Source organism: Megascapheus bottae, chromosome 3 (assembly GCF_031878675.1).
Source record: "Megascapheus bottae isolate mThoBot1 chromosome 3, mThoBot2.hap1, whole genome shotgun sequence".
In the NCBI taxonomy this organism is placed as follows: domain Eukaryota; kingdom Metazoa; phylum Chordata; class Mammalia; order Rodentia; family Geomyidae; genus Megascapheus; species Megascapheus bottae.
Genome location: NC_143511.1, coordinates 71051020 through 71078307, shown reverse-complemented (window position 1 = coordinate 71078307; position 27288 = coordinate 71051020). Strand labels below are relative to the sequence as shown.

Sequence of the window (27288 nt, the reverse complement as noted above, 5' to 3'; positions counted from 1 at the left end):
TCTAAAATCTGGAAAAACATGAATGGAAGCTGCATGAGTATCATTGTGACACCACAGGTGGAAAATTCCACACCTGCCCTCTGATGGTTCAAGGCACACATATTTTATTTCATGTACAGTTTTTTAAAAAAAGTATTACCTTCAGGCTAAATGCATAAGAAACACACATGAATTTTGTGTTTAGATATGGGTTCCATCTCTAAGGTAGCTTAGAATGCATAGGCAAATATTCCCCGTCCCCTCAAAATACGGATTCTATCCCAAGGTTACTAAACCTGAAGTGGAGAAGATGCCACACAAGAGAAGCAGGGAGGGACTTCGAGGGTGAGAAGGAGCTGAGGAGGAGTGGGTGCTCACAGCAGCTCTGCTCACAGAAAGCAGTGCAGGAAACACAGCTCATCTGCAGCCCACACCCAGCGCCCATGTGACCAACACCAGCTAGGACCATGATGCAGGAAGAAGAAACACTCCCCAAGTCTGAGCTGAACCACAACACTTTTTCTCTCCTTCTTGAGTGGGTATCTAGCATTAAATAGGCCCAAGAGACTGCCTATGTGCATCGTGGGAGCGCTTTACCTTCCTTAACACAAAGATAAAGGACTTTGTTTTTCTGAGTAAGCTCACTCCTGTCCGAATAATAAACCAGCTTCTACCTCTCACATTAACTCTAGTGGTCAATTAGCCAAAACAGGACTAACCTCTAGGTGTCATGGCTCAGTCTTTAAGGGAACAGTTAACACTGCCTGGACCATAATAACAATATATCTGTACACAAGCCAGGGTGAAATAGCCAATTTAAGGTAGAAGAACAAAATACAAAAAAGGTCATGTAATAATTTAATCCTGTTTTTCAATTCTTCTTTTAGCCTTCTATTTATGAGTTTCCTCCCATTTATATACACATGTATGCATGTATTAGGTACATGCGTGCACATCCATCCATCCATTTATGTGTATAAATAGCTTGTTACAATTTACTTTTTACATTGTATAGTCTGTGAGCATGTACATAAGCACCTGCATATATATGAGTATATGTACATATATTCCCTCCTCCCTTTCCCCCTCACCCCCCCAAAATGTTTTGTTTCCTCGATAGCAAGATAAGCCAAGCTATGCTAACGTCTCTTCTCAGGACATCAGGACCTAATCCAAGTATGGACACAGGTTGAAGATTGCCTTTGGGGCTTCAGTCAGTTGGCTGGGGTCTTTAGTGACACCACTGCGGTTGCTGAGGTGTCAAATATTTTGGGAATAAATGATGAGTATCAGTTTAGCTATTGATCTTTGCTTTTCTTTTTCTTTCTTGACACAGGATGTTACTATGTATCCCAGGCTGGCCCTAAATGCTTTATTCTTCTGTTGTCTCAGTTTCTAGTGTGCTAGGAGTATAAGCATGTATCTTTACCTCCGGCAAACTTTTTCCTTTAAGAACGTTCATAACCTCCAAGGGAGATACAGCATGGGAAGCAGGACATGTGGCACAATTTGGGGGGACGGGCTGAATGGGGGTAGTCAGTCATCTATACTCACAACTGTCTACTCTCAGCTCCTACCTCCCAGATGGTTGTACTTATCAAATGTCAATCTATTATTTTTGCTCCTACATGAGCCTGGGCAGTCGACAAACAGCTCTAGTCAAGTCACTTTTCTTCCAGAGTGAAATGGTTACAAACAGGTTGAGAACCAAAGAGGAAGCAAACAACTCTGAGTGGTGGAAGGAGACTGTCTGAAGTTTGCTTGTGCAGCAGAGGCATGCAAACCTACCACTTGCTCCTCCTATATACTCTTCATTTCATTCCTAAGACCCTTGGCTAGTCTTCATTTCAGCTTGTTCCCATGTAGCAAATCTGCAAATACACCCATGACTAAGGCAGTAACAGCTAATATCCTGACCCAGAGGTTAAAAGACTAAAGTTGATAAATGAACTAAAAAAGAGGGCTTACGATTCCTTAGGGGCTTGTGAAGACGTCACTGTACCATCTTACAACCCAAATGCAGAGTACAATGAGTAATAAGCTGGGTCATATGGAAAAGTCAAGTAATGTATTTGTTGGTTTAGAAGTTAATTATAATGCCCCAGGGAAAGATGATGGCATGGAGAAAGGGGCCCCTGGTGGAAAAGATTGGTTACTGCATGGAAAACTACAGAAATAACTGGAAATGACCTACCTCTGAATGTTATCTTCCAGTTGCTTGACTCTGAACTCATCCTCCTCAGACTGCCTTCTCCTGGCTTCTTCTTCCTCGGCAGTTCCCGCAGGCATTCCCTGCAGAAGCCATTTTTCCCGAAGCACTTTGGACTGTGGAAAGGAAGGAAGACAAACAGACAAAATGACCTCTTTTACTCCACACCAGAATCATTTGTTCCACCTCTCCTCGGCTTTGCCTGAATGTCTTTCTCTACCTCCTCACTGACTTAGTTCAGTATTTCCCTCTGGCCCAGATTCCAGGGGCTCTCCCTAGGGATTTATTTATGTAATTTTATTCATTTACATATTTACTTAGATTTAGAACCTACAACTATATTTCTGGCTCTCAAATAAATTCTAGCACATACATAATTATTTTAGTCAGAAGACAATATAAATTGTACACATAGACAAGGGAAGTGAGGGGGTGATGAAGGAAGGTATTGATACATCTACAATTGGTCCACAAGCCCTCCTTGGCAAGGTGACATTTGAGCAGGGGCCCACAGAAAGTAAGGGACAAGTCAAGTGGTTATCAGGAAAAGTGTGGCCCTCAGAAAGTAGTTGTTGGTGTCTGCTTTTTCTTTTCTTTTTGTATTTTTTAAAAATTATTATTATAAAGGAGAGGGGTTACAGTTACATAATTCAGGCAATAAGTACATTTCTTTTGGGACAGTGTCACCCCTTTCTTCACTGTCATCCAGTGTTTCCCCCCTATCCCCACCCACAAGTTGTTTGGTTGTTTTATTTCTTAAAATTTTTCCTCACCTACAAGTTGTATAGTTCATTTTCAACACAGTATCCAGTGAGTACCACTGCTGCATTTGTTTACCTTTTGTCCCTCCATTTCTAAGTCCCTTCTCACCCTCCCAAAGACAGACAAATGAACAAACAAGATGAAAAGAAAACAACAACAAAGAAAAAAACCCACTGGTTTTCTCGGAATTCATTTTGAGAAATATTATTATTTTTATTTTTTTTGCCAGTCGTGGGCTTGAGCTCAGGGCCTGAGCACTGTCCTTGGACTTTCTCAAGGTTAGAGCTCTACTACTTGAGAGACTTTCTCAACGTTAGAGCTCTACCACTTGAGCCTCAGCACCATTTCTGGCTTTTTCCTATATATGTGGTACCGAGGAATCGAACCCGGGTCTTCGTGCATGCTAGGCAAGCACTCTACCACTAGGCCAAACTCCCGGCCCCTTGATAAATATTATTTTATGTGAGCAGAAGCAGATAGGCATTACGCCTTTTGTTCCTCCTCTAAGTGTCTTTTTTATTACTTAAATGGGAAACCAGAAAAAACAGAGTGAAGTGTATTACTAAAAGCTCACACACTCTAGATTTAATAATTTATAAGCATTTTGTCATACTCTTCCATGTATTTTTGTCACCAAAGCACTTCAAAGTAAATTGTGATGTTTCACTCATAATGTTTCAGTATGAGTTTCTAAAAAGTGAAATCATTTTCTATGTAACTAGTTTATAAAATTTCTAAGATCATCTATTCATACTAAAATGCTGGGTTTTCTGTTTTTTGTCAGTTTTAGGGCTTGAAGTCTGGGCTTTGGTGCTGTCCCTGAGCTCTTCAGGTCAAGGCCAGCCCTCTACCACTTAAGTTACAGTGCCACTTCCCATTTTCTGGTGGTTAATTGGAGATAAGAGTCTCATGGTCTTTTGTGCCTGGGTTGGCATTAAACTGTAATCCTCACATCTCAGCCTCCTGAAGTAGCAGGGATTACAGGCATGAGCCACTAGTGCCAAGCTTAAACTGCTGTTTTAAAAGGATTAATCTATGTCATGTGTTATGACTCAATCATCCTTGGCAATGGACAACAATAGATTAGGATCACACACAGCCTATAGCTGTGACTATATACAATGTGTTTATACACAATGCAATGTTATTCAGTCAAGAAGAAGAAGGAAATTACGTAACTTGAAAAGAAATAGATGGACGTTAAGGCATCACAGTAATTAAAGGAAGCCAGAATCAGGACAAAGGACCAGTGTTTTCTCTCATATGTGGATGCTAAATCTAAAATATAAAAATAGGCAAGGGGCCGGGAGTTTGGCCTAGTGGTAGAGTGCTTGCCTAGCATACGTGAAGACTGGGTTCGATTCCTCAGTACCACATACATAGAAAAAAGCCGGAAGTGGTGCTGAGGCTTAAGTGGTAGAGCGCAAGCCTTGAGAAAGTCCAAGGACAGTGCTCAGGCCCGGAGCTCAAGCCCAGCACTGGCAAAAAAAAAAAAAATATGTCTATGATCCATCTGACTGAAATATGGCATATGCATGTGGCAGACACCATGATGAGACAATTTGAACAATTAATATGCCTTTTAACAAAGAATAAGAAGTTAAAATATTTCATATTTCTTGTGTGGGAGGTAGCCTTTAGTGAGAGGGGGAAGATAAACAGGGCAGGAGGATGGATATAGACAAAACAGTTGTCATATACATGTGTAAAAATGGTAACAACAACATGAGACTTGTTTGGGAAGAAGAGGGGAAGGAGAGAGAGAGCAGCAGAGGGGAGATTATGATCAAGAAGTGTTGCATACATAAGTGGATGTGTTAAAATGAAACACCTTGGTACAGCTAATAAATATCAATAAAAATAAACCTCTCCGTCGTTAAGTGGCTTTTCTCAAGTATTTGCTATAGTAAAGAAAAGTCTTGGGCTGGGAACATGGCTTAGTGGTAGAGTGTTTGCCTAGCATGCATGAAGCCCTGGATTCAATTCCTCAGTACCATATAAACAGAAAAGGCCAGTGGTTCAAGTAGTAGAGTACTAGCCTTGAGAAAAAGAAGCTCATTGGCCAGGCACGGTGGCTCATGTCTGTAATCCTAGCTTCTCAGGAGGCTGAGATCTGAAGATCAAGATTCAAAGCCAGCCTGAGCACAAAAGGACCTGAGACTTCTTTTTTTTTTTTGGTCAGTCCTGGGCTTGAGCTCCAGGCCTGAGCACTGTCCTTGGGATTTCTCAAGGCTACCGCTACTACCACTTGAGCCACAGCACCATTTCTAGCACTTTTCTGTGTATGTGGTACTAAGGAATTGAACCTGGGTTTTTGTGCATGCTAGGCAAGCACTCTGCCACTAGGCCAAACTCCTAGCCCCTGGACCTGAGACTCTTATCGCCAATTAACCTCTAGAAAATGGGAAGTGGGGCTTGTCTCAAGGGTTGGGCGGTAGCCTTGAGCTGAAGAGCTTAGGGACAGTGCCCAGGCCCAGGGGTAGGGTGGTAGATTTGAGCTGAACAACTCAGGGACAGTGCCCAGGCCAAGTTCAAGCATCATGACAAAAAAAAAAAAAAAAGAGAAAAAATTCTTAGTAACACAAATAATAAAACTAAAAACTAAAATAGACCTTTGAGATCATCTAATCCGATCTTCCCCATCCGTAGTTAAGGTGACTAGACAACTCTTCCAGATAGAGGTAAAGACTGAGAAGTGTCTGGGGCAGGTGCATGTGGCAGGGTGGAAAGCTGGCCTGCATCAGGACTTCAGGTAAGGCTTCAATTCTGTTTGTTTTGTTGTTGGTTGTGGGGCTTGGCCTCTGGGCCTGAGCTCTTCATTGCAATGCTACCACCCTACCCCTTGAGCCACAGCACCACTTTTTCTGGAGATGAGTCCCCTACACTTTCCTACCTGGGCTGGCTTTGGGCAGCAATCCTCACATCTCAGCCTCCTGAGTAGCTAGGATTACAGGTGTGAGCCACCAGCACCTGGCTTTGTTTCTTTGTTGTTGTTCATTTTTATTTTTTAATGATCCAGAGTTTGTTATTTTTATAAAGTCCTCTTTAGAAATATTTTTACTTTGTAATTTGGGCATTGATGTCAGATATGGCATCCTTTCCCTCTAACTAAAAAAAAAAAATCCATCTGTGATTCATGCTTGTGCTTTTATGATTTCACCTTTTACACCCAAGTCTTTCATTTACCTGCAATCTGGCTAACACTAGCACTGGCTGTGTGAGAGGATGATAGTTGGAAGCTGGCTAAATTCATATTTCTAAAAGAAAAGGGGTTAAATTCAGGGGTGAAGCAATTGTAATGCTTTACTTGCAATCATTCATTCCTATTTCCTCCTTCCTCTTCCACAGTCTCCCTAGCCATTCCCTCCCTTCTCTTTGACCTTGGTAAGATCTTGGCTTGGTTTTGAGATCTGTTACATGATTTGGTGAACACATAGAGAAGCCAATTAAAAGACTTCTGAGAAAAGTGAAGTGTTGCTTTCAGGGCTGCTGGGAAAAGGGGTAAGATGTAAAGATCCCTTCCATGGTGCACTATGCTGTACTGCTGAATATTTAAAAAATCAAAAAGTGGATTTTTTTGCATGTACTAATATCACAGAAAAAGTCTAAAATTAGTGATAAAGGTACAAAATAGTAAAGGACACTGTCATTATTATTTTTTTGATAGTAGGGCTCCTGAGACCTTCTGGCTGTTCAGCAAATGACCTTGGTGAGTTGACAAAGAACATTTCACAAGGTTACAAATCAGTCTGTGATCCGTGATTTGCCTTCAGTCCTCTTTAATGGAAAGGCTGTGGTCCTTCCAATATAAGGCAATTTTTGTTGCTTAGGTTAGGGGAGACTCTACTCAGGGATCCCTGTTCATAAATAAGTAACTCAAAGGCAGTGTTTGTATTGACAATGTGATATTAGCAATTGGATTGTGACAGTGTGGACTGTGTCAGACAAATCTTGACAAATGTGGCAGTCCCACAGGAACCCTTGCAGCAATCCACACTGAGGACAGACTGTGTGCTGGGACCTTGAAAGGGCCAATAAAATAGACAAATTGCTGGCCCTTCAAATAAGGGGCAAAGGGAATATTAAGTTCAGCCTGTGCTGGTGTAATACAATAGCTGATTTATTCTTTTTAAATTCATATCATTATGAGTCATACTAGAAAAACAATAAAAATAAATAATTGTTCCATGGACTAAGAAGCCAAGGTAATGTTTCAAAAGAAGAATGATGGCTCCTGCCTTATGAAATATTACAATATATTAAAAAGCTATAAGGATTAAGTGAGAATGGTTCTGTCTCAGGAATGAGCAGAGTAATGGGATAAAAATCCAGAATGGTAGACTTGAGTACAGGGTGAATATATTTGTGAGAAGGATGACATGTAACTCAACGAGGGGAATAATGAATTAATAAAGCATATCACGTCAGTGACAAGCAAAAAATAATATAAAGTTATATTCCCACCTCATGCTTTATAAATTTCTAGATGGGCCAAAGCTTTACAAGTCAACATTGGGGAGGAAAAATTTTCAAGAATGACTTCAAAGTCAGAAATCATAAAATGAAATAATGCTAAATATACTTTCATGAAATTGTAAATTTTTTTGCCAGTTCTGGGGCTTGAGCTCAGGGCCTGAGCACTGTCCTTGGACTTTCTTGAGACTAGAGCTCTACAACTTGAGCCACAGCAACACTTCTGGCTTTTTCTATGGATGTGGTACTAAGGAATTGAACCCCAGTCTTCACGTATGCTAGGCAAGCACTCTACCACTAGGCTAATCTCCTAGCCCCCAAATTGTATTTTTTTTGGTGTGAGAACATAAAAGAGCCCACATACAAAACAATAAAAAAGATATAAAGATTAATAAAGGTTAACTGGACACTAATGTTAATAGAAATTCATTTTTCCCCACAGGCTGATATCTGTGAACTGGCTACATATTCCAAACTATAGAAATATACAGCAGAACTGGATTATATCTGGATGGTAAGAATGGTACATTTTTTTCTGTTCTCATATTTTAAAGGTAGCTTTTGTAATGACCAGAATATTGTTCCTTTCATAATAAGTAAAAGCAATGTGGCTATTAAAGTTCCTCACTGGTCCCATCTGTAAAAATTTTTTTTGACAGTCCTAGGGCTTAAGCTCAGGGCCTAAGCACTATTCTTGGACTTTCTCAAGGCTAGAACTCTATCATTTGAGCCACAACACCACTTCTGGCTTTTTTCTATGTATGTGGTTCCAAGGAATTGAACTTGGGTCTTCATGCATGCTAGGCAAGCACTCGACCACTGGGCCAAACTCCCAAAACCATTGGCTTGTGTTCTGTTTATTTGCTAGGACAACAGACTAGTGAATCTGTCTAAATAACTGATGTCTCATTGCATGACAATAAACCTCTCCAGGTTACTGAATATGTGAGATACATAAAATATAGCTATGCAATTTGGGAATTGCACAAAGAATATGAAAATTATGTCTTAATAAATATGAAACTTAACTCTAACATTTTCCCATTTATTTTTACACAGAGAACATTGGTTTTCTTCAAGCGGATCCACGGTCTTGTAAATTAGCAAAATAAACATCAATTACTGGCATATTTCCTAACATTTTCTACTTTAGGGTACCCTCCATCACCCTGTGACCTGTCTCATGTGTGCTGAATTATCTGGAACTCCTGAAAGTATACCGAGAGAAAGAGAGACAGTGACGGTGGCATTTGGCATCTTTCTGAACACATTAATCAAAAAGTACTGTTTTGTTTAAAGAGAACAGTGCCTTGGGAAGAGCCAGTGTCTGCCGGAGCAGTCATCCCTAGAGTTCAACCTGGGCTCCCTTACCTGCAATCTCCTTGGCTTTCACCTGAGGAATTTTGTTTCTTAGGAGAATAATATGTAGCTCGTGGTTATCATGGAGAGTTTCTGTTAAAGTACCTGACGCGTGTTGGGTATGGTAATAGTGACGGTTACTGAGGGTGCACAAGAGGACTGCAATGCAGCTGTGCCCTAGAAGGAAGCCGGCAGCTGTCCTCGCACAATCTTGATGAATTTCCTTCCACCTAGGCAGGAGGCTACCATGCTAGAAACTGAATGATCCCAGGGACAAAGACTCACATGCGCCCGCCCAGTGCAGTCAACAATTGGCTTAAAGTGGAACACAGTCCTTTCTGGTGCCTGACTGATCATATCCCTCAATGCAACACTCTCTTCCTTACATGGAAATAAGGGGGTTGATGGACTCAGAACAAAAAGAGAGAATGGTAAGGAAAGTTTCACCTCTGTCTCAGGGAGGCCCAGGGCTTCCCCTGGCCTTTCCACTGACCCCACCTCCCAGAACTTGGTGGGGGAGGGGACGTGTATGGATCTTTCTCCTGGTGGTATCTCTGAAGTCTTTCCCCATTTCGTATTTCTATTCAGTGTTAAAGACCAACAAGTTAGCCTCATTCTTTCCACAAAAGCCTTCCTCTGAAAGAGGAAAATACAATGCTTTGGTCTACATTTATTAAGTTATAATCACCTCAGTCTTCTCCCACACAATTATAGCAAGATGACCTTGGTGAAAGTGTTGGTATATCCTTATTTAACAAAATGTAGAGGGAACTACTCTCTTGCTAACTCCTTAAAGGAACTTCATTGTTTCTGAATGCAAAATGTAGTCATTTTTACTCTTGTTTCTGCTAATGAGATCGATGGATGGATGGATTGCCAGATGACAAGAAAGTAGATGTGCTATTCACTGGTGTCTCACATCTTGAAACATAGCTACTTGGGAGTCTAAAACGTGGAGGACAGTGGTTCAAAGCCAACCCAGGCAAGGAAGTCCCTGAGAATCTTATCTCCAATTAACCATCAAAATGGGAGGAGGAGCTATAGGAGTGGGAAGTGGGAGAGTGCTAGCTTTGAGAAAAATAGCTAAATGACAGAGTTCTAGATTCCAGTTTAAGCCTGGATTTAAGTATGCACACACACACATACATGAAGGGTAGATGGCATATGAGCAGAACAGAATGCAAACATCAGCAGCAAATCTGTCCCTACTATCTTATTTGGTACCCAGAATGATGAAAAGTAGGACAAGATGAACTCAGTCTTCTGACATATGTTCAACTGCCTGCCTTAGGATCCAAGGAATGGAAAAGTTAAGAGCTATAGGGAGGTTGAGGAGGAGAGGCGGTTTGTCCAAAGCAGCCTCTCTTACCTGTTCACTTCTCTTATTAAAAACATCATCTTAAAATCATGAATTCACTGAGGTTTGAATATGTTGCTCTATGGCCTGGCTTGATTGACCCTGAGTGATTCACTAAATTCTCTTACTGTTTCAAAGTCCCACTCTGAAAGCAGGGGTTACTAATTTTAGTTGCCATCCTCCCTCAGGAATGTTGTGTGGAAAAGAGTAACAGCATATGGGCAGTAATTCAGCCTCCTACAAAGAAAGGTCTGAAAAATGTGCAAATGGATATATGTAAATAGAAATGAATCATATTCTTAATATTATACAAATATTTTTCCCCTTTTAAATATATTCCCAGGTTAAAGTTCAGGATAAACTGACAGATGTGCTGAGCAGAAATAGGTCATGGTGTTCTTTAAAATCATGAGCTAACTTATTCAGGATTCACTTTTTTTTTTTTTGAGGATTCGTGCAGCATAACCTGATTTTCTAGATGAGAATAGGAAATGAGACCATACAGGTTTACCTAGTTTAAAAGAGTCCAAACCATTCATACCTAGCACTGTCCTAAGAATCAACCTGTCCTGTGAGTCAATCAATTGTAAACGTGCAGGGTCACAGCAACTTGATGTGGGCAGCACATTTTTAAAAAGAAGCTCAGGGGCAGTCAAAGGCAAGCAGTGATTTCCAGCTGGTCTTGGAACATGGTCACATTACTCTCTCAACATGCAGAAAGCAATGCTCAGACACTAGTAGAGTCCATATGACAGTGACAGAGCTTTCTCCTGGGCTCTAATCAATTACAGTGCTTAAGTGCATTATGTTTAAAGGGGGGGGAACCCCACAGCTCTTTTTAATATGGCACAATGGAGACTCTAACAAGTCAAATCATTTAAAAGCCATCTTTGACCAAATTCCTTGTTCTAACAGAACACCAAAATAGCTGAAGTAGGGGAAAAAAGATGGTTTGTAATATGTAGTCTTCTTTTTTTTATCGGATCACGCTGTTTTCCCTCCCTTGTCTCTACATCTCAGTAATGACACTAATAGTTTTCATTGTTAAAAAGTACATTATGTGAAGTACATCTTTTGGAATGCAGAGAAAACAGCCGGACCACCGGGCGTAGTCTCAGTCAGTTTCTATATATAACTACCACATTTCACCGCACACCCCACCCCGCGCCCATCCACATGCACACAGTAATCTCATGCTTGCAGAAATGAGAATGCTGTCAGGATGTCTGGAATCTGAGGAATCCACAAGAAAAGCTAAGAGCGGATTTCCTGATTGAATGAACTAGCTGGTTCAATGGGAGCAGCTTCTTCGAGGCAGGGCAGGCTCTGCCCAGCTCTCGGGAGTGTGATCTGCATGGTTAATAATGGCATGGGTTCATGGTATCACGGGAGCAGCCTCTTACCTTGGAATGCTGGAGCAGCAGTACCTGCTCGTCAAGCTGTTGTCGCTTGCCTTCTATTTCTGTCTGTCTCTTTCTTTTCTCCTTGAAAATAAGAGAGAGAGAAAAGGCTGTCAGAGTGGGTGGGTGTTGGTTCTGGGAATGTGCAGGCAGGGAGCAGGAGAAGCGCCTCACATCTGTGCAGACACTTCCAGAGATGCTGGGCATACACGCAGCATCATCTGCCCCACAGTTGCTGGGCGTGGAGCAAGCAGCAGCATTCTAACATGTCTGCAGCAGGCTTAACGAGTGGGAGAAAGTCTCCTCACTCAGCCAGGCTGCAATATTTGATCCAGAAGAAAAGGCGGCACACACACACACACACACATACACACACACACACACACACACACACACACACACACACACACAGAGCCTTGTGTTGTGCAGTGTTAATTTGGAGACAAAGAATAAAAATGTAAATGTCTCAATCTGAGAGAGATGGCTGCAAATTCAAAATGGGATAGAATAAGACTGTGTGGGGGGTGTAAGGTTTCTGTGTGTGTGTGTGTGTGTGTGTGTGTGTGTGTGTGTGTGTGTGTGAGAGAGAGAGAGAGAGAGAGAAAGAGAGAGAGAGAGAGAGTGAGAGAGAGAGAGATTGAGAGAATTCTACATTTAATTACAATCATAGGTACCTCTCTATAAATAACATGATGCAATTTTGAATTTGGTAGGATAAATTATCTAGTTGTATATACCAAACAATAGAAATGAGAGGAGTAGTCTTTTCTTCAAAAAGCTGTGAGGGAGAAAGTAGGAGGTGCCTCTGTGGCTCAAAGAGTAGGGCGATAGCCTTGAGCTGAGGGGTTCAGGGATAATGTCCAGGCTCAGAGTTCAAGTTCCACAATCGGCAAAAAAAGCTGTGTGTGTGTGTGTGTGTGTGTGTGTGTGTGTGTGTGTGTGTGTGTGTGTGTGTCTGAGGGCAGGAATGTTGGTGAGACTCATCTCTAATTTACAACCAGAAAACTGGAAGTGGAGCTGTGGCTCAAAGTGGTAGAAAACTAGCCTTGAGCTGAAGAGCTAAGGGACAGTTCCCAGACCCTTAGTTCAAGCCCCATGATAAGAAAAAAAAAACCCCAAGCTTTGGGGATCAGGCACTGGTGCCTTGTACCTGTAATCCTAGCTACTCAGGAAGCATAGTTTGAAGGCAGTCTGGGCAGGAAAGTCTGTTAAACTCTTATCTCCTATTAACAACACAAAAGCCCAAAATGAAGCTATGACTCAAGTGGTAGAGTGCCAGCCATAATTGACAAAGTTAAAGGACTGCACCCAGGTCCTGAGTTAAAGCTTTGCCAGGCCCCTGCCACATGCGCAAAAAAGGCTTTGAGGGTGGGCATTTCATGTGGGTTACAGGGAACACCAAATATAGATTCTGTCTACCTGGTTGTAACTTTTAAACCTACCACATTCTACCGGTATGCTATCTGTAAGTTCTTTTAGATCTTTGAGCATCAATCCTCTCCATAAAACAAAGACAAAAATTTTGCATTTGTGTGTGTGTGTGTGTGTGTGTGTGTGTGTGTGTGTGTGTGCATGCCTGCGTGCATGTGTGCATGCACACATGAAGAGACACTGGGGCTTAAATTCAGGGCCTCACATTCTTGCTTGGCGTTTTTACTCAAGGTTGGCAATCTAACTAATAGAGCCACACCTCAACTTCAGTTTTTGCTAGTTAATTAGAGATTAGGCCCTTATGGACTTTTCTACCCATGATGGCTTTGAACCTCAGCCTCCTGCATAGGCTAGAATTGCAGGTATTGAGCCACTAGCACCCAGCTTGTGAAATTATTTTATTCTCTATAAATATGGTTGGGATGTGTGTTAAATGAGTTGACACATATTAAGGGCTCAGATTAATGCCTGGCAGGCAGTAAGCACTCAATCACTTACTTACTATTATTCTTCTAGACATTTGTTTACTTCTACCTAATGCCCAGGAACTGGTTGGAAGAGATGCATTTCCCCAGTACTTCTTTTTAGAGTATGCTTTCATATTTCTCTTCCACTTCATCAGTGCAGACAATAAGCATCATAGAAATGTGGTTCATACATCTCTGGCCATAAAAGAAATGCAAATCAAAACAACTCTAAGATTCCACCTCACTCCAGTTAGAATGGCCAGGATCAAGAAAACTAATAACAACAGATGCTGGAGGGGATGTGGCCAGGAGGAATCACTACTACACTGTTGGTGGAAGTGCAAACTCGTTCAACCACTATGGAAAGCAGTATGGCAGTTCCTCAAAAGACTAAACATAGAGCTCCCCTATGACCCAGCAATTCCACTACTTGGCATTTACCCAATTGTCCAGAAACAAGGACATACTAAATCCACTAGCACAATGATGTTCATTGCAGCACTATTTACCATAGCAAAGATATGGAACCAACCCAGATGTCCCTCAGTTGATGAGTGGATCAACAAGATGTGGTATTTGTACACAATGGAATTCTACGCTGCTGCCAGAAAGAATGACATTGCCCCATTTCTTAGGAAATGGAAAGACTTAGAAAAAATCATATTAAGTGAAGTAAGCCAGACTCAAAGGAACATAGGCTCAATGGTTTCCCTCATTAGTCATAATCAGTAGAAACCTTGGGCTCTCATAGCAGAGATTTGCAATAGATACATAACCTAGATATACAAGGCCATACAGTATGATGCTAAATGAAAGGACCTCTAGGATATAGAAACAAAAGCCATATAATGAGTGATTGTTGTCCTTAATGTACTATGTTATCTCTCAGCTCTTTTGCTGTCCCTTGGTTATCTTATATTGTTACAGTATCTCACTTTGTTATCTGATATATTGGATATATATGTATTTGGTTATTTGAAATTGGATAGGGAAGGGAGGAAAACAAGATGAGAGGTGGGTGTGGGAGGGAGGGAAATGGGGACCAACACATGAGAAAGTGTATCAATGTATGTGAATTAATGCACCTTCTATCTGGTGAATGTAATGTAACCCTTCTATTAATTATAATAAAAAATATATAAAAAAACACATATAGCTAAGAAGTATATATCTTCAAAAAAAAAAAAAAAGAAATGTGGTTCATAGCTGGGTACTGGTGGCTCACACCTGTAATCCTAGCTACTCAGGAGGCTGAGATCTGAGGACTGCAGTTCAAAGCCAGCCTAGGCACAAAAGACCATGAGAATCTTGTCTCCAATGAACCACCAGAAAATTGGAAGTGGCACTGTGGCTCAAGTGGTAGAGTGCTAGCCTTGAGCTGAAGAGCTCAGGGACAGCACCCAGTCCCAGAGTACAAGCCCCACGACCTACCATAAAAAAGATAAAAGAAATGTGGTTCATATGAATGCAAAGGCCTGGTACTTACTAGATGCTATAATGAAAGTGAACTATACAACTGTTGGGTGGGGACAGAAGGGAAAAAGTAGAAGAAAGTAAAGGAAAGGGTGACACTACTCAAAAAGAAATGCATGCGCCAGGATTTGGCCTAGTGGTATAACTGCTTGCCTAGCATGCGCGAAGACCTGGGTTTGATCCTTTGATACCACATACATAGAAAAAAGCTGGAAATGGTGCTATGGCTCAAGTGGTAGAGTGTTAGTCTTGAGAAAGCCCTAGGGCAGTGCTCAGGCCCTGGGACTGGCAAAAGAAAAGTATTCTTCATTTGGCTTATGTAACTGTAACTCCTCTGTATATCACCTTTATAATGATAATTTAAAATGCAGGAAAATTAAAATATAAAGGCCTTTCTTTCCTTCTCTTTCTCTCTCTTTCTTTCTTTCCTTCATTTTTGTCAGTCATGGGACTTGAACTCTGAGCCTGATTAATGACCCTGAACTCTTTAGCTCAAGGCTCTCACCATACCCCTTGGGCCTCAGTATCACTTCTGGTTTTCACGGACTTTGGTGCCCAGGCTTTGAACCGTGATCCTCAGATCTCAGTCTCCTGAGTAGCTAGGATTATGGGCGTGAGCCACCACTGCCCAGTGCTTGGCTTAGTCTGTGAGACTCTTTTCTTTTGTTTTTTTTTGCCAGTCCTGGGGCTTGAACTAAGGTCGTGGGTACTGTCCTTGGATGTTTTTGCTCAAGGCTAGCACTCTGCCACTTGAGCCACAGTGCCACTCTGGCTTTTTCTGTATATGCGATACAGAGGAATTGAACCCAGGGCTTCGTGCATGCTAGGTGGGCATGGTACCCCTAGGCCAAAACTCTTGGCAAGGCCTGCCCTTTCTAGTCCCATTGCACAGAATGGGATCATTTTCATTACTCACAGATGGAGGAAGACACTTGTTAGGCAAGCCAAAACGACATTTTACAACACAACAGCCAAATCCTGGGAACACAGCACTGTAGACACCTGGCTACGATGCCTGGTGTAACAGAAGCTTGAGTTTATGTGGTACCATGTTTCTGGCCATGTGATTATACCACTGCTGTTCAGATCAGTGCAACACCATTCACGATATCATCAAGGTTTATTTTTTTATGCATAGTGCACGCTTCAAGTTACATGAGCTCATAATTAGGTGAGGTGGTTCACACCTATAACCTAGTGGTTAAACTAAGAGTAATGATGACAATGCCAGTAAAAGCCACAATACTAACATTTGGGTTCTCTATCCACATGTCCAGGAAATCAGGGAGTATTTGAAAAAAAAACTGTACTTGTACTCAGTGTTGTATAGACTTCATTGGTTAGTACTCCGTAAATAATATAGTATAATAACTATTCATGTAACATTCATATTGAACTAGGCATTGAGGATAATCTAGAACATTGACCAAGATGCATTGTATTCAAACTGGCATTTTGAACTGAAACCCCTTTGTATAACTACTTAAAGCTAATTTTTTAGAGTAATTTAGAGATGAATGAAAGGATACAGGGAGAATGTGCATAGGCTATTTATACAAGGGACTTGAGCATTGTGGATTCTGGTATCCAGGGGATCTTGAAATCAATTCCCCATGGATACTACCTATAGTAATAATAGCAATGAAATGTGTTAATGTGTCAGGGATCACAAAACTTCCTTTCCATTTTTCACTTAATCCTCAGAACATTTTGAGCTCTGTACTTCTGCTATCCTCCACTTTATTGATGAACACAACCAAAATTTAGTGATAAGTGAAGTGGCCAGAGTCAGGATTTAAGAAGTTGCAAAACAGAGGTTGAAACTTAAATACTACTTCTCACAAGAAGGTAAAACAAATAGAGTAACATGCAAATGTGGGATCTCCTATATTTAATATAAAAGCCTTGGTCTTTATAGCTGGTTCTCTTTGCTTAGGGGAGGAATCCCCTAGCACAAGGAGTCCCAACAAACTTTTTGTAACTGGTTCACAGATTCATCTGAAAATATCATGCTATTGATTGGCTAATTGATCATTTAGTGGCCTCACGTGTTTTGCTTGCTATTACAAACAGCGATATGCAGAATATGCCTCTGCTGTCAAGGTATCTGAACATTTAAAACTTGAAAAGTGACAAATACCTCCCCTAAAGACACTTTCTCTATGTTTTAAAAGACTGGGCTCCAGTAGCTCACACCTGTAATCTTAGCTACTCAAGAGGCTGAGATCTGAGATCACAGTTTGAAGCTGGCCCAGGCTGAAAATTCCCTATGAGAGCCATCTCCAAATTAACCACTCAAAACAAAACAAGGTAACAATAAAAACCAGAACTGGTGCTGTGACTCAAAGTGGTGGAGCATTAGCCTTGAGCAAAAGGAGCTTAGGGACAGCACTCTGAGTTCAGGCCCCACAACAGAGAGAGAGAGGGGGAGGGGAGGGGAAGAGGGGAGAAGGGAGAGGAGAGAGAGCAGAGGGAAGATTGGGAGGAAGAAGGGAGAAGGGAAAGGGGAGAGGGAAGAGGGGAGAGGGGAGAAAGGAGAGGGGAAAGGGGAGAGGGAAGAGGGGAGAGGGGAGAAGGGAGAGGGGAAAGGGGAGAGGGAAGAGGGGAGAGGGGAGAAGAGAGAGGGAAAAAGGGAGAGGGAAGAGGGGAGAGGGGAAAGGGAGGGAGAGAGAGAAGGGAGAAAAGCAAGCATGAAAAAGACTGGAAAGAGACACATGAAGCCTGGGTAGATATAGCTCAGTGAAAGTGCTTGCTTAAATATATAAGGTCCTGACTTTAATCCCCAGCACCACACACACACACATACACACACACACACACACACACACACACACACACACACACGCACACACATATGCATGTAGATATACTCACATTCGCGCATACATGTGCAAACACAAAGGTATGAAAATGTCTAAAGTTTTAATACCAGCAATGTGCTTTGAGTTGCTATGTGCTGACCATCACTGCTAGGCAACAGGATCCCAATAATAACCTTGGAAAGGTGTTGTGGCCTTGTGAGATGTAGGAGCCAGGCACAGGTCTGAGTGCTTTACATACTAATCACAACTTTAGGAGGTAGCTTCCATAACCCCATCTTTACCGATGAGGACACAGAGGCACAGAGAAGCCAATAACTTGTCCAAAGAACTCAGTTCTGAATGACAGGACCAAATTTTAGAAGGCTTCAGATATGTTGTCATGTGGAGGGAATTCCTTATAAAACTCAGATTTACTGTGAGGATCTAGACTCCATGCTTCTATTTTTTTCATTTTTTTTGACTCATCCTTGCCTGCTAACCTGATTAATCACATTGGGGAATCCCTTGCACATAAAAGGGATTGAGCTCTGCTTCAAAAATGCAAGCCTAATTAGGCACAGTAATCATACTTGTAAATTCTAGCAACTTGAGAGGCTGAGATAGAGGGACTGAGCTTAAAGGCCAGCCAGGGAAACAAAAAGTTCACAAGACTTGACCAATGACTGAGTACACAGGCATATGCCTGTCATCCCAGAGATGCTGGGAAGTACAGATAAGAGGATGGCACTCTAAGCCTGATGGAGCATCAAATCAAGATGTTGGCTAAAAAGTAATCAATGCAAACAAGAGCTACAAGAGTGGTTTAGATAGCACAGTGCCTGTCTACCAAACCTACAACAGTACCAGCTTATGCCTTTCTTTGGCTTCCTCCCCTTCCACCTGTATATCACTGGAGCAATGGAGACTCTCTTGGGTTCGCATTTTGGCCTCCCCAAAAGCAGTAGTCATTGGAGTCATTTTTGAGTTGTGGTAGTTCAGGAAAATTGGCAGTTTGACCTGAGCTCAGATAACCAGAGTTCTGCCACAGGAGAGGCAGGCAGAAGGCAGGGAGGGTAGAGATCTGTGCCGAGGCTGGCTCAGAACAGAGCAATGCTTTCCTATGCCACAATTCTCCCTTGCTCAGAGAACGAATCATCTTGAATCACAGATGTAGTCTCAGGCAAGATTTAAGACCTCTGGCTGCTAATGTCACATAAGTGACCCCATCACTTCTAATACCTAGTTTCTTTTCTTAAATAGTTCCTGCCATGCATGATTCACTATGCTACCTCTACACCTTGACCTTAATTCCCTCTACAATATGTAACTCTCCAAGGCCGAAGAGATCACCTAATGGACACTAAAAAGCACTATAGGTCTAGAACTGCAGGCTGCAAATGCTTCCAGGTAGTTTCAATGTCAGCCAAGGGCCAAAGTCATTGTGGGACATGTGGCAATGTCCTGTTCCTAGCTGATAAGCATCTGCTATTGCTCATGAATATCTGAGCTCTTTCTCCACCAGTCTAAACTAAGTTACTTGGCAAATTTCATTAGAAGCACAGTCAAACTTTTTAGTCTTGTGACTAAGTCATAGCTCTATGGCTCTTCCAAGTCCAGGTCTCTGCAACAGGTGTATAGGATTAGAAATACAATGCACAGTGTATCCTGGGCTTTCAGGGCTACAGCTGCCTGCTCATTTCCAGTATTTCTCATCTTCACCCCTTCTAGGTTGTCTCTTCTCCTAAGATTAGATGACCAGTTTCTTCTCCTAAGATTAGATGACCAGTTTCTATCCAGAGGAGCAAAGTAGGTGTGGGGGGCTGCATCTAGAACCACAGGCAACGCCATAAACAAAGTACAATCCAAATCTAGCTTTACATAGAGGCAAACATGTTTTGGGCTTCACACAGTATCTCAATGCTACAATTAATTTCATAACTAAGAAGGAAAATATTTAATAAAAGTTTGTTGCTCATAACAGATTTTTTTTTTTACCAGTCCTGGACACTGAACTCAGGGCATGACCACTGTACTTGGACTTTTTCAAGACTACAGCTCTACCACTTGAGCCAAAGTACCACATCCAGCCCTTTTCTATGTATGTGGTACCAAGGAGTCAAACCCAGGTCTTCATGCGTGCTAGGCAAGCATTCTACCACTAGGCCCAACTCCTGGCCCCCTCATAACAGATTTCTTCTGTGCAAACCTTGATGAATAATGATTCATGAGAGCTGAGAAAGATCCCCAAATTTGATCTGAGGTCCTCAGCCAGAATTGAGTACTGGCTTGGGGCCATACCACTCCAATCTTGGCCTCTGCTGCCAAACTGCCACCTCCTTGGCTGGCTTCCAGGCTCCCTTGTGCATCTCTTTGTAAGGGCAATCACTGGATTTGAAGCTCACCCAGATAGTCCAGGATGTTCTCTGCATCTCATCATTCCTAATTTAATTACATCTTCAGAAACCCTTCTTTCAAATATGATCACATCCACTTTCACAGATGCAGGGATTTCACATAGACATATATTTTGTTTTGTTTTTGGAGGGGAGAGGCTATTTCTTTGGGCCACCACAAACAGGTGCTGCTGGCAGCCACCTCTTCCTGGCCACAGTTCTGGTGGAACTAAATGTCACATATCTGGTTAGATCATCAACCATGGAGGACTTGTGGAAAATGGAATTTGTCCAGATAATGATGAAACAGAGAAGGCATGCCTGAAGTTTAACATATTGTTGGGATGATAAAGCAGCTGCTATAGACAAAAGTAAAAGGTCCAGCATCAACCCCACATATTCCTTATTCCCAGGGAAAAGGAGGAAGTAAGGAGGATGGAAAGGGAAGAGTGAGTGTACTAGTGTCACTGAGTATACTAGGCACTTGGATTGCCAGATGTCATTTTCTTTTCTTTTCTTTTTTTTTTGCCAGTCCTGGGCTTGAGCTCAGGACCTGAGCACTGTCCTTGGACTTTCTCAAGGCTAGAGCTCTACCACTTGAGCCTCAGCACCACTTCCGGCTTTTTTCTATGTATGTGGTACCAAGGACTCGAACCCGGGTCTTCATGCATGCTAGGCAAGCACTTTAACCACTAGGCCAAACTCCTGGCCCCAGATGTCATTTTCTTTAAGTCTCATTGTACTCTAAAAGAAACTAAGGCTCAGATGGTTTGAACACCCAGGCACAGAGGGAGGAGTGGGTAGAACTGTTATTATTTGTACTTAGCAGTATGGTTCTGAGTCCATACGGTGTTTTCTCCAAAGCCCCCGTTTCAGTGATACAGTGTGTTAGGACAGGGCCGGTACTCTTCCTTAAAACATCTGTACTGTAGGCCACATAGATTGGGGAAGGCCAATGAAGAGGATTCCTGTAAGATCCACAGTGGTCAGAGACTTCATGAGGTTGAACTCTTGCCAAGGTGGCTGTCCTCAACATTGGACCTTTTAGGATGACCAGAATAGCAGTTGTGACATCCATCAGCCACTTTCTCCCCTTCCTGTAGAGCCAGGTCCCTTCACCTTGGTGCCATAAGATTCTCTCTTGGCCTGTGCCTGGTGATTTTCCCTGCCAAACTTGAATTTCCCTATTGCTACTTTGTCACTCTAGTGTCTGTACAGGACCCCAGAGAGACTGAGAGGGAGAGGACCTGCTACCCGCACTAGGTTGCCATTTCCTCCTCTTCCTTTAGGTCTCAGTTCCAAAGCCACTACAAAGACCCACCCAATCCAAAGCTAGCATCCTGCCCCACACAGAGCCTTCCCCAGTACATCCATGTTTATTTTCTTCTCAGATATTTCTCAACATATGAAATTACCTAGCTTACATGTTTACTTTTTTTTTTTGCCAGTCCTGGGCTTGAGCTCAGGGCCTGACCACTGTCTTTGGACCTTCTCAAGGCTAGAGCTCTACCACTTGAGCCTCAGCACCACTTCCGGCTTTTTTCTATATGTGGTACCAAGGAATTGAACCCGGGTCTTCATGCATGCTAGGCAAGCACTTTAACCACTAGGCCAAACTCCCGGCCCCTTGTTTACTGTTTTTTTAATCCATCTCTTTTCTTTAGGATGGAACTTCCTGAATCTGGGCCCTTCTATTATGTTCATCAATGTGTCTGGTGTAGAGTAGCTATGCAAGAAATAAACCAATGGGCCAGTGAACACAAACACACAGCGGTAGGTTCAGTTTCCAGCAAGGATGCTGAGCCCAGCTGGAGTTCTCTCTGAGGCTATGGATCAGGTCTCCACTGAGAGCCTGGCACATTCTATTCCTGTAATTTCTTGGAAAGCATATGGCCAGAGGGTTTTCTCTTTTTCCTCATGATGCACAGTAAATGCTAGCTTCTTCCCCAGGACAGCCAGAAGGCATACTGTCTCTGCTCATGGGGGCAGAGTTGAGGGGTGACTAATACAGTGAGATGTTCTTTCTACAGGATTAGCCCAGTCATGCCAATAAATTCTGAAAATCTGCACAGCTAGTTAATAGTGCAATTTTTTAGCAAACCAAGCACTTTTTTTGTGTGTGGGGGTTGTGGGGCTTGAACTCGGCTTGGGCGCTATCCCTGAGCTCTTCAGCTCAAGGCTACCACCCTACCGTTGAGCCAAGCCCCACTTCCCATTTTGTAGAGGTTAACTGGAGATAATAGTTTCAGGTCCTTTTGTGCCTGGGCTGGCTTTGAACATTGATCCTTAGATCTAAGCCTTCTGGGTAGCTAGGATTACAGGCATGACCCACCACACCCAGTTTAAGCACAAGCACTCTTGTGGCCAGGTCAGAGCACTTTAGGAAAGTGACTGATTTCTCCCACGTTGTGAAGTGTCTTTAGCTAGCATTCTGCCCAGGAAACAACCATTTGCTCCCTAAAATAATATTCTCTCCATATTTATACAATGCACAGAGAGAAAGAAGCAAAAGTCACTGGCCAGTAGCATCTATGTTTTTCTTTCTCATTAGTGACCCAAGGGGCCCTTTGGTGACTTTGGGGGAGGATGAAGAGAAGGTGGAACACAGATATCCTACCATAGTCACTTTATTTTCTTCTCAGATACTTATCACCATGTGAAGTCATCTAACTTACACACTTAACTGATTTTTATCCATCTTCTCTCTATAATGGAACTTCCTGAATACCTTCTATTTTGTCTGTCAGGACTTACTTGCTAACAAGATATCACTGCAAATGGCTGGACAGGAAAGAAGCACTTATAAACACAGATACTTCATTCTGATAGATGGTACACTCATTCTACAACTGTACCACTGACTTCAAAGTTCTCTCTCTCTCTCTCTCTCTCTCTCTCTCTCTCTCTCTCTCTCTCTCTTTCTTTCTCTCTCTCTCTCTCCCCCCCCATATGTGTGCATGCGTGCACATACATACACACACAGCTTCCTATCATTTGACCTTGGGATACAAGATTCCCATTGGTGAGGCCTGATGGGAAAGTGGTGATAAATGTGAATTGTGTGGGCTCCCTTCCTCATCTTTAAGTCCCTGCTAGAGGTTGGAGGCGGCATTGCTAGACTCTTACAGTACTCAGGTAACAGCAGAGGGTATGCAGAAGGGGCATAGCACATATGCAAATGTGTGCAAGCACTCATGTGCACACAAACACAAGCTTACATGAACATCTTTTTGAAATACTTCTTTTTGAAATAATCTGAGATTTTTTCAACAATGTGACAGGTGAACTTCTGTGTATTCCCATCAGTTGCGAGGTTGAGGCTGGGGGATGGCGAGCCTCAAGACAGCCTGAGTAGTATACAGGATCATGAGATCCTGTCACCAAGAAAAAAGTGCCAAAGTCTGTAAAGAAAGTCCCCCTACGGCCTTTTCCAGATTCCTATAATGCTAATGTATTTTACAGAGCGCATTTGCCAAAACCAAGTAGTTAATATTAAAACAATAGTATAAATTACAGACTCAGGATTCTATAATTTCCCCCCACAAATGCCCTTTTTTGTATTCCACAATCCAATCCAGGATACCACATTGCATTTAGGGTTTATATATTTTGGAGGATTTAGGGATGGTACTTCCCTTGGTTACTGAGATAATGGGTTCCAGAAAAAAGAAAGTGTCCCTCATACCAGTGAGAGACTGAGACTTCTTGCTTCTATCTTCAGTTTATTTTCCTTTCACAAAAGTACTTAACCTATGTGTCTGTTTGCTTATTCATAAAATGGAGTTAGTAGTAGGCTTGGTTTTTTCTTGTACAAATTAAATGGAATAATTCTGGAAAGTGCTTAGCAGAAGGATGGGCAGGCTACCTGCTCAATAAACACTAGTTACTATAATTAGCTCTTATTAACAAGATGAACAGACAGGTTTCCTATTTAGAGTCACCAATCAATGAAAGGATAAGAACCATTTTAAGGAGTTACACTTCAAATCTGAAAGACCAGGTTTTTGTTTGTTTGTTTGTTTTTGTTTTTGTGTATAGCCAACCAAAGCCTCAGGCATAACTACAGCAGACAGCAGCTACAGATTTGAAGCTTGGCTTTTCCTTCTTGTCGATGACTGGCACTTGGATGCCTAGGCTATGACAGCCATGTAGTTGTGACTGATGAGGATTACTGATAGATGGCCAGCTGGCCTGTGCTCACCCCTGCAAATTTCTGGAGCTCAGTATGAACAGCTGGGATGAGGCCAAGCCTTGGGGAGTGCTGCCAGTTTGCTTGAGATACACCTTGTACCAATCAATAAGCCTGTCTGCTACAGTCAGTGAGGTCCATCTCTACACTTTTTTTTTTTGTCCATTGTGGGACTTGAACTCTGGGCCTGGGTGTTGTTCCTGAGCTCTTCAGCTCAAGGCTACTGCCTTACCTTTTGAACTACAGTGCCACTTCTGGTTTTCTAGGGGTTCACTGGAGATAAGAGTCTCACAGACTTTAGTGCCCCAGCTAGCTTTGAATTGCCTTCCTCCGATCTCAGCCTCCTGAGAAACTAGGATTACAGGCATGAGCCACTGTGCCTGGCTTAAGTTTCTTTTCTTTTCTTTTCTTTTCTTTTCTTTTCTTTTCTTGCTTGCTTGCTTGCTTGCTTGCTTGCTTGCTTGAATTTAGGGTCTGGGCATTGTCTTTGAGTTTTCTCAAGGCTAGCACTCTACCACTTGAACCACAATACCACTTCTCTCTTTTTCTATGTATGTGGTAAGCAAGGAATTGAACCCAGGGCTTTGTGCATGCTAGGCAAGTATCCTAGCACTAGGCCAAACTCCCAGTCCCAACACATATACTTCTGGGTCCTTCCATGGGAACAGAGTACACACAACATTTACTGAGTAACCACAGGCCAGACTCTACACAGTGGTCTTCAATTTTTTACACATGCCCCTATCCATGAAATAAATATATTTCTATACTAAAATACATATATACATACATGTGCATGTATGTACGTACATACATGCATTATGTGTGTATGTATGCGTGCATGTATGTATGCATGCATGCATGTAGTCAGTCATGGAGCTTGAACTCAGGGCTTGGGTGTTGTCATTGAGTTCTTTTTTGCTCAAGGCTAGCACTTTACCACTTGAGCCACAGGTAAGAGTTTCACAGACTTTCCTATGCAGGCTAGCTTTGGACCATAATCTTTAGACCTCAGCCTTCTGAGTAGCTAGGATTACAAGTGTGAGCCTGGATCTATGAAATATTTTTGACCACATACATCATGTAGTACCATGAGTAGAGATGTCTTTTCATTTGTTTTTTGGTGCCTATCCTGGGGCTTGAACCCAGGAGGCCTGGGGGCTGTCCCTGAGCTTTTTATTTTCCTCTCCCAAGGCTAGTGCTCTACCATGTGAGCCATTAGCTCTACTTGGGCTTTTCTGATAGTTAATTGGAGAGCAGAGTCTTGCATACTTTCTTGCCTTTGCTGGCTTTGAACTGTAATCCCTAGACCCCATCCCACTGAGTAGCTGGGATTACAGGCATGTAATTAGTGTCCACCAAATGTTCTTGATAATTTTGAGCTTCCCAGGCCAACTTTTAGTGGGGCCAGGGTTTGAATTCAAGGTCTTATGTTTGCTATGAAACTGCTTTTCCATTGCATCTACACTTTTAGTCCTTTTGTTTTCATTATTTTTCAAATAGAGTCGCACCATTTTTCCTTTTTGTCAGTCATGGGACTTGAACTTTGAGCCTGGGCACTGTCTCTGAGCTCTTCAGCTCAAGGCTACCACCCTGTCCATTGAGCCATAGCACCACTCCTGGTTCCTCTGGTGTTTAATTGGAGATAAGAGTCTCACAGACTTTTGTTCCTGGGCTGATTTTGGACTATAAGCCTCAAATCTCAGTCTCCTGAGTAGCTAGGATTATAGGTATAAGGCACCGGCACCTGGCTTAGAGTCTCACTTTTTTATGTGTGCTGGTACTGGGGCTCAAACTCAGGGTATGGGTGCTGTCTCTTGGCTTCTTTGCTCAAGAATAGCTAGCGCTCTACTGCTTGAGCCATAGTTCCACCTCCAGATTTTCACTTGTTAATTTAGAAGTCAACCCAGGTTGGCTTCTAAAAATTATTCTCCAATCTCAGTTTCCTAAATACTAGGATTATAGGGGTAAGCCAATGGTATCTAGGCTAGGGCTTGACTTCTTCGTTGTTGGTTATGGGGCTTGAACTCAGGAGTCTGGGCATTGTCTCAGCATTTTCGGCTCAAGACTAGTGCTCCACCACTTTGAGCCACAGCTCCACTTATGGTGATTAATTGGAGATAAAGAGTCTCACCAACTTTCTTGCCTGGGCTGGCTTCGAACTGTGATCCTCAGATTTCAGCCTCCTGAGTAGCTAGGATTTCAGAAGTCAGCCACTAGCACCTGGCTAAGGTCTTTCTTTTTGTCCAAGCTGGACTGAATCACAATCATCATAGTTATACTTCTCATATAGTTTGCTAGGATTGCAGGTATGTGCTAGTATTCCCAGCTTTTTATTGATTGAGATTGGGGTTTTATAGATTTTTTTTTCATACCTATTAGCCTTTAACCAGGATTCTCCCAATCTCAGCGTCTAGAGAAGCTGAGACTTAGAGGGGCAGCTACTGGCATTTTGCTTGTCTAGTTTCTACATTTTTTTTTTTTGCCAGTCCTGGGGCTTGAGTTCAGGGTCTAAGCACTGTCCCTGAGCTTCTTTTGCTCAAGGCTAACACTCTACTACTTGAGCCACAGCACCACTTCTAGCTTTTTCTGTTTATGTAGTACTGAGGAATTGAACCCAAGGCTTTATCCATGTTAGGCAAGTACTCTACTACTAGGCCACATTCTCATCCTCTCCATCTTTTTTATGTTACACCAAGAGTCCTCTAGCCTTATTACCTTCATTGGTATTGATATCAATGAACTACTAGTATATGTAAAAATATCTCTAAAGTGAAAATTGTATATATTTTATTGACATATAATACTGGTTTCTACATAGAAATTCTTCTTTTGCGCAATGAGGGTGGAGATGGAATTCAAAGTCTTATGCATGCTAGGCATGCACTCTACCACTCAGTTACACCCCTAGCCAGCTTCCAGAGTATACAAGAATTCTACCCATGCGTACACTGTGTAATAATGAAATCAAGGTAACGTATTTCCATCTCTTCAA

At 42.2% G+C, this 27288-nt stretch overlaps 1 protein-coding gene across 6 annotated transcripts in view; it reads right to left on the bottom strand.

Annotated features, from left to right (window-relative positions):
- The window catches only part of Palm2akap2 (PALM2 and AKAP2 fusion), a 396491-nt gene that overhangs the window by 210596 nt on the left and 158607 nt on the right, over positions 1 to 27288 (bottom strand). For all 6 annotated transcript variants that reach the window (XR_016534985.1, XM_090330411.1, XM_090330409.1 and 3 more), the window contains exons 4-5: positions 11543 to 11623; positions 2174 to 2304 (exon numbers count right to left, since the gene is read on the bottom strand). Coding sequence is in view for 5 of the 6 variants with exons in the window: in XM_090330411.1 (XP_090186537.1) it covers positions 2174 to 2304; positions 11543 to 11623 (212 nt within the window). In the remaining variant the exon portion in view is untranslated. The remainder of the gene's footprint in view (positions 1 to 2173; positions 2305 to 11542; positions 11624 to 27288) is intronic.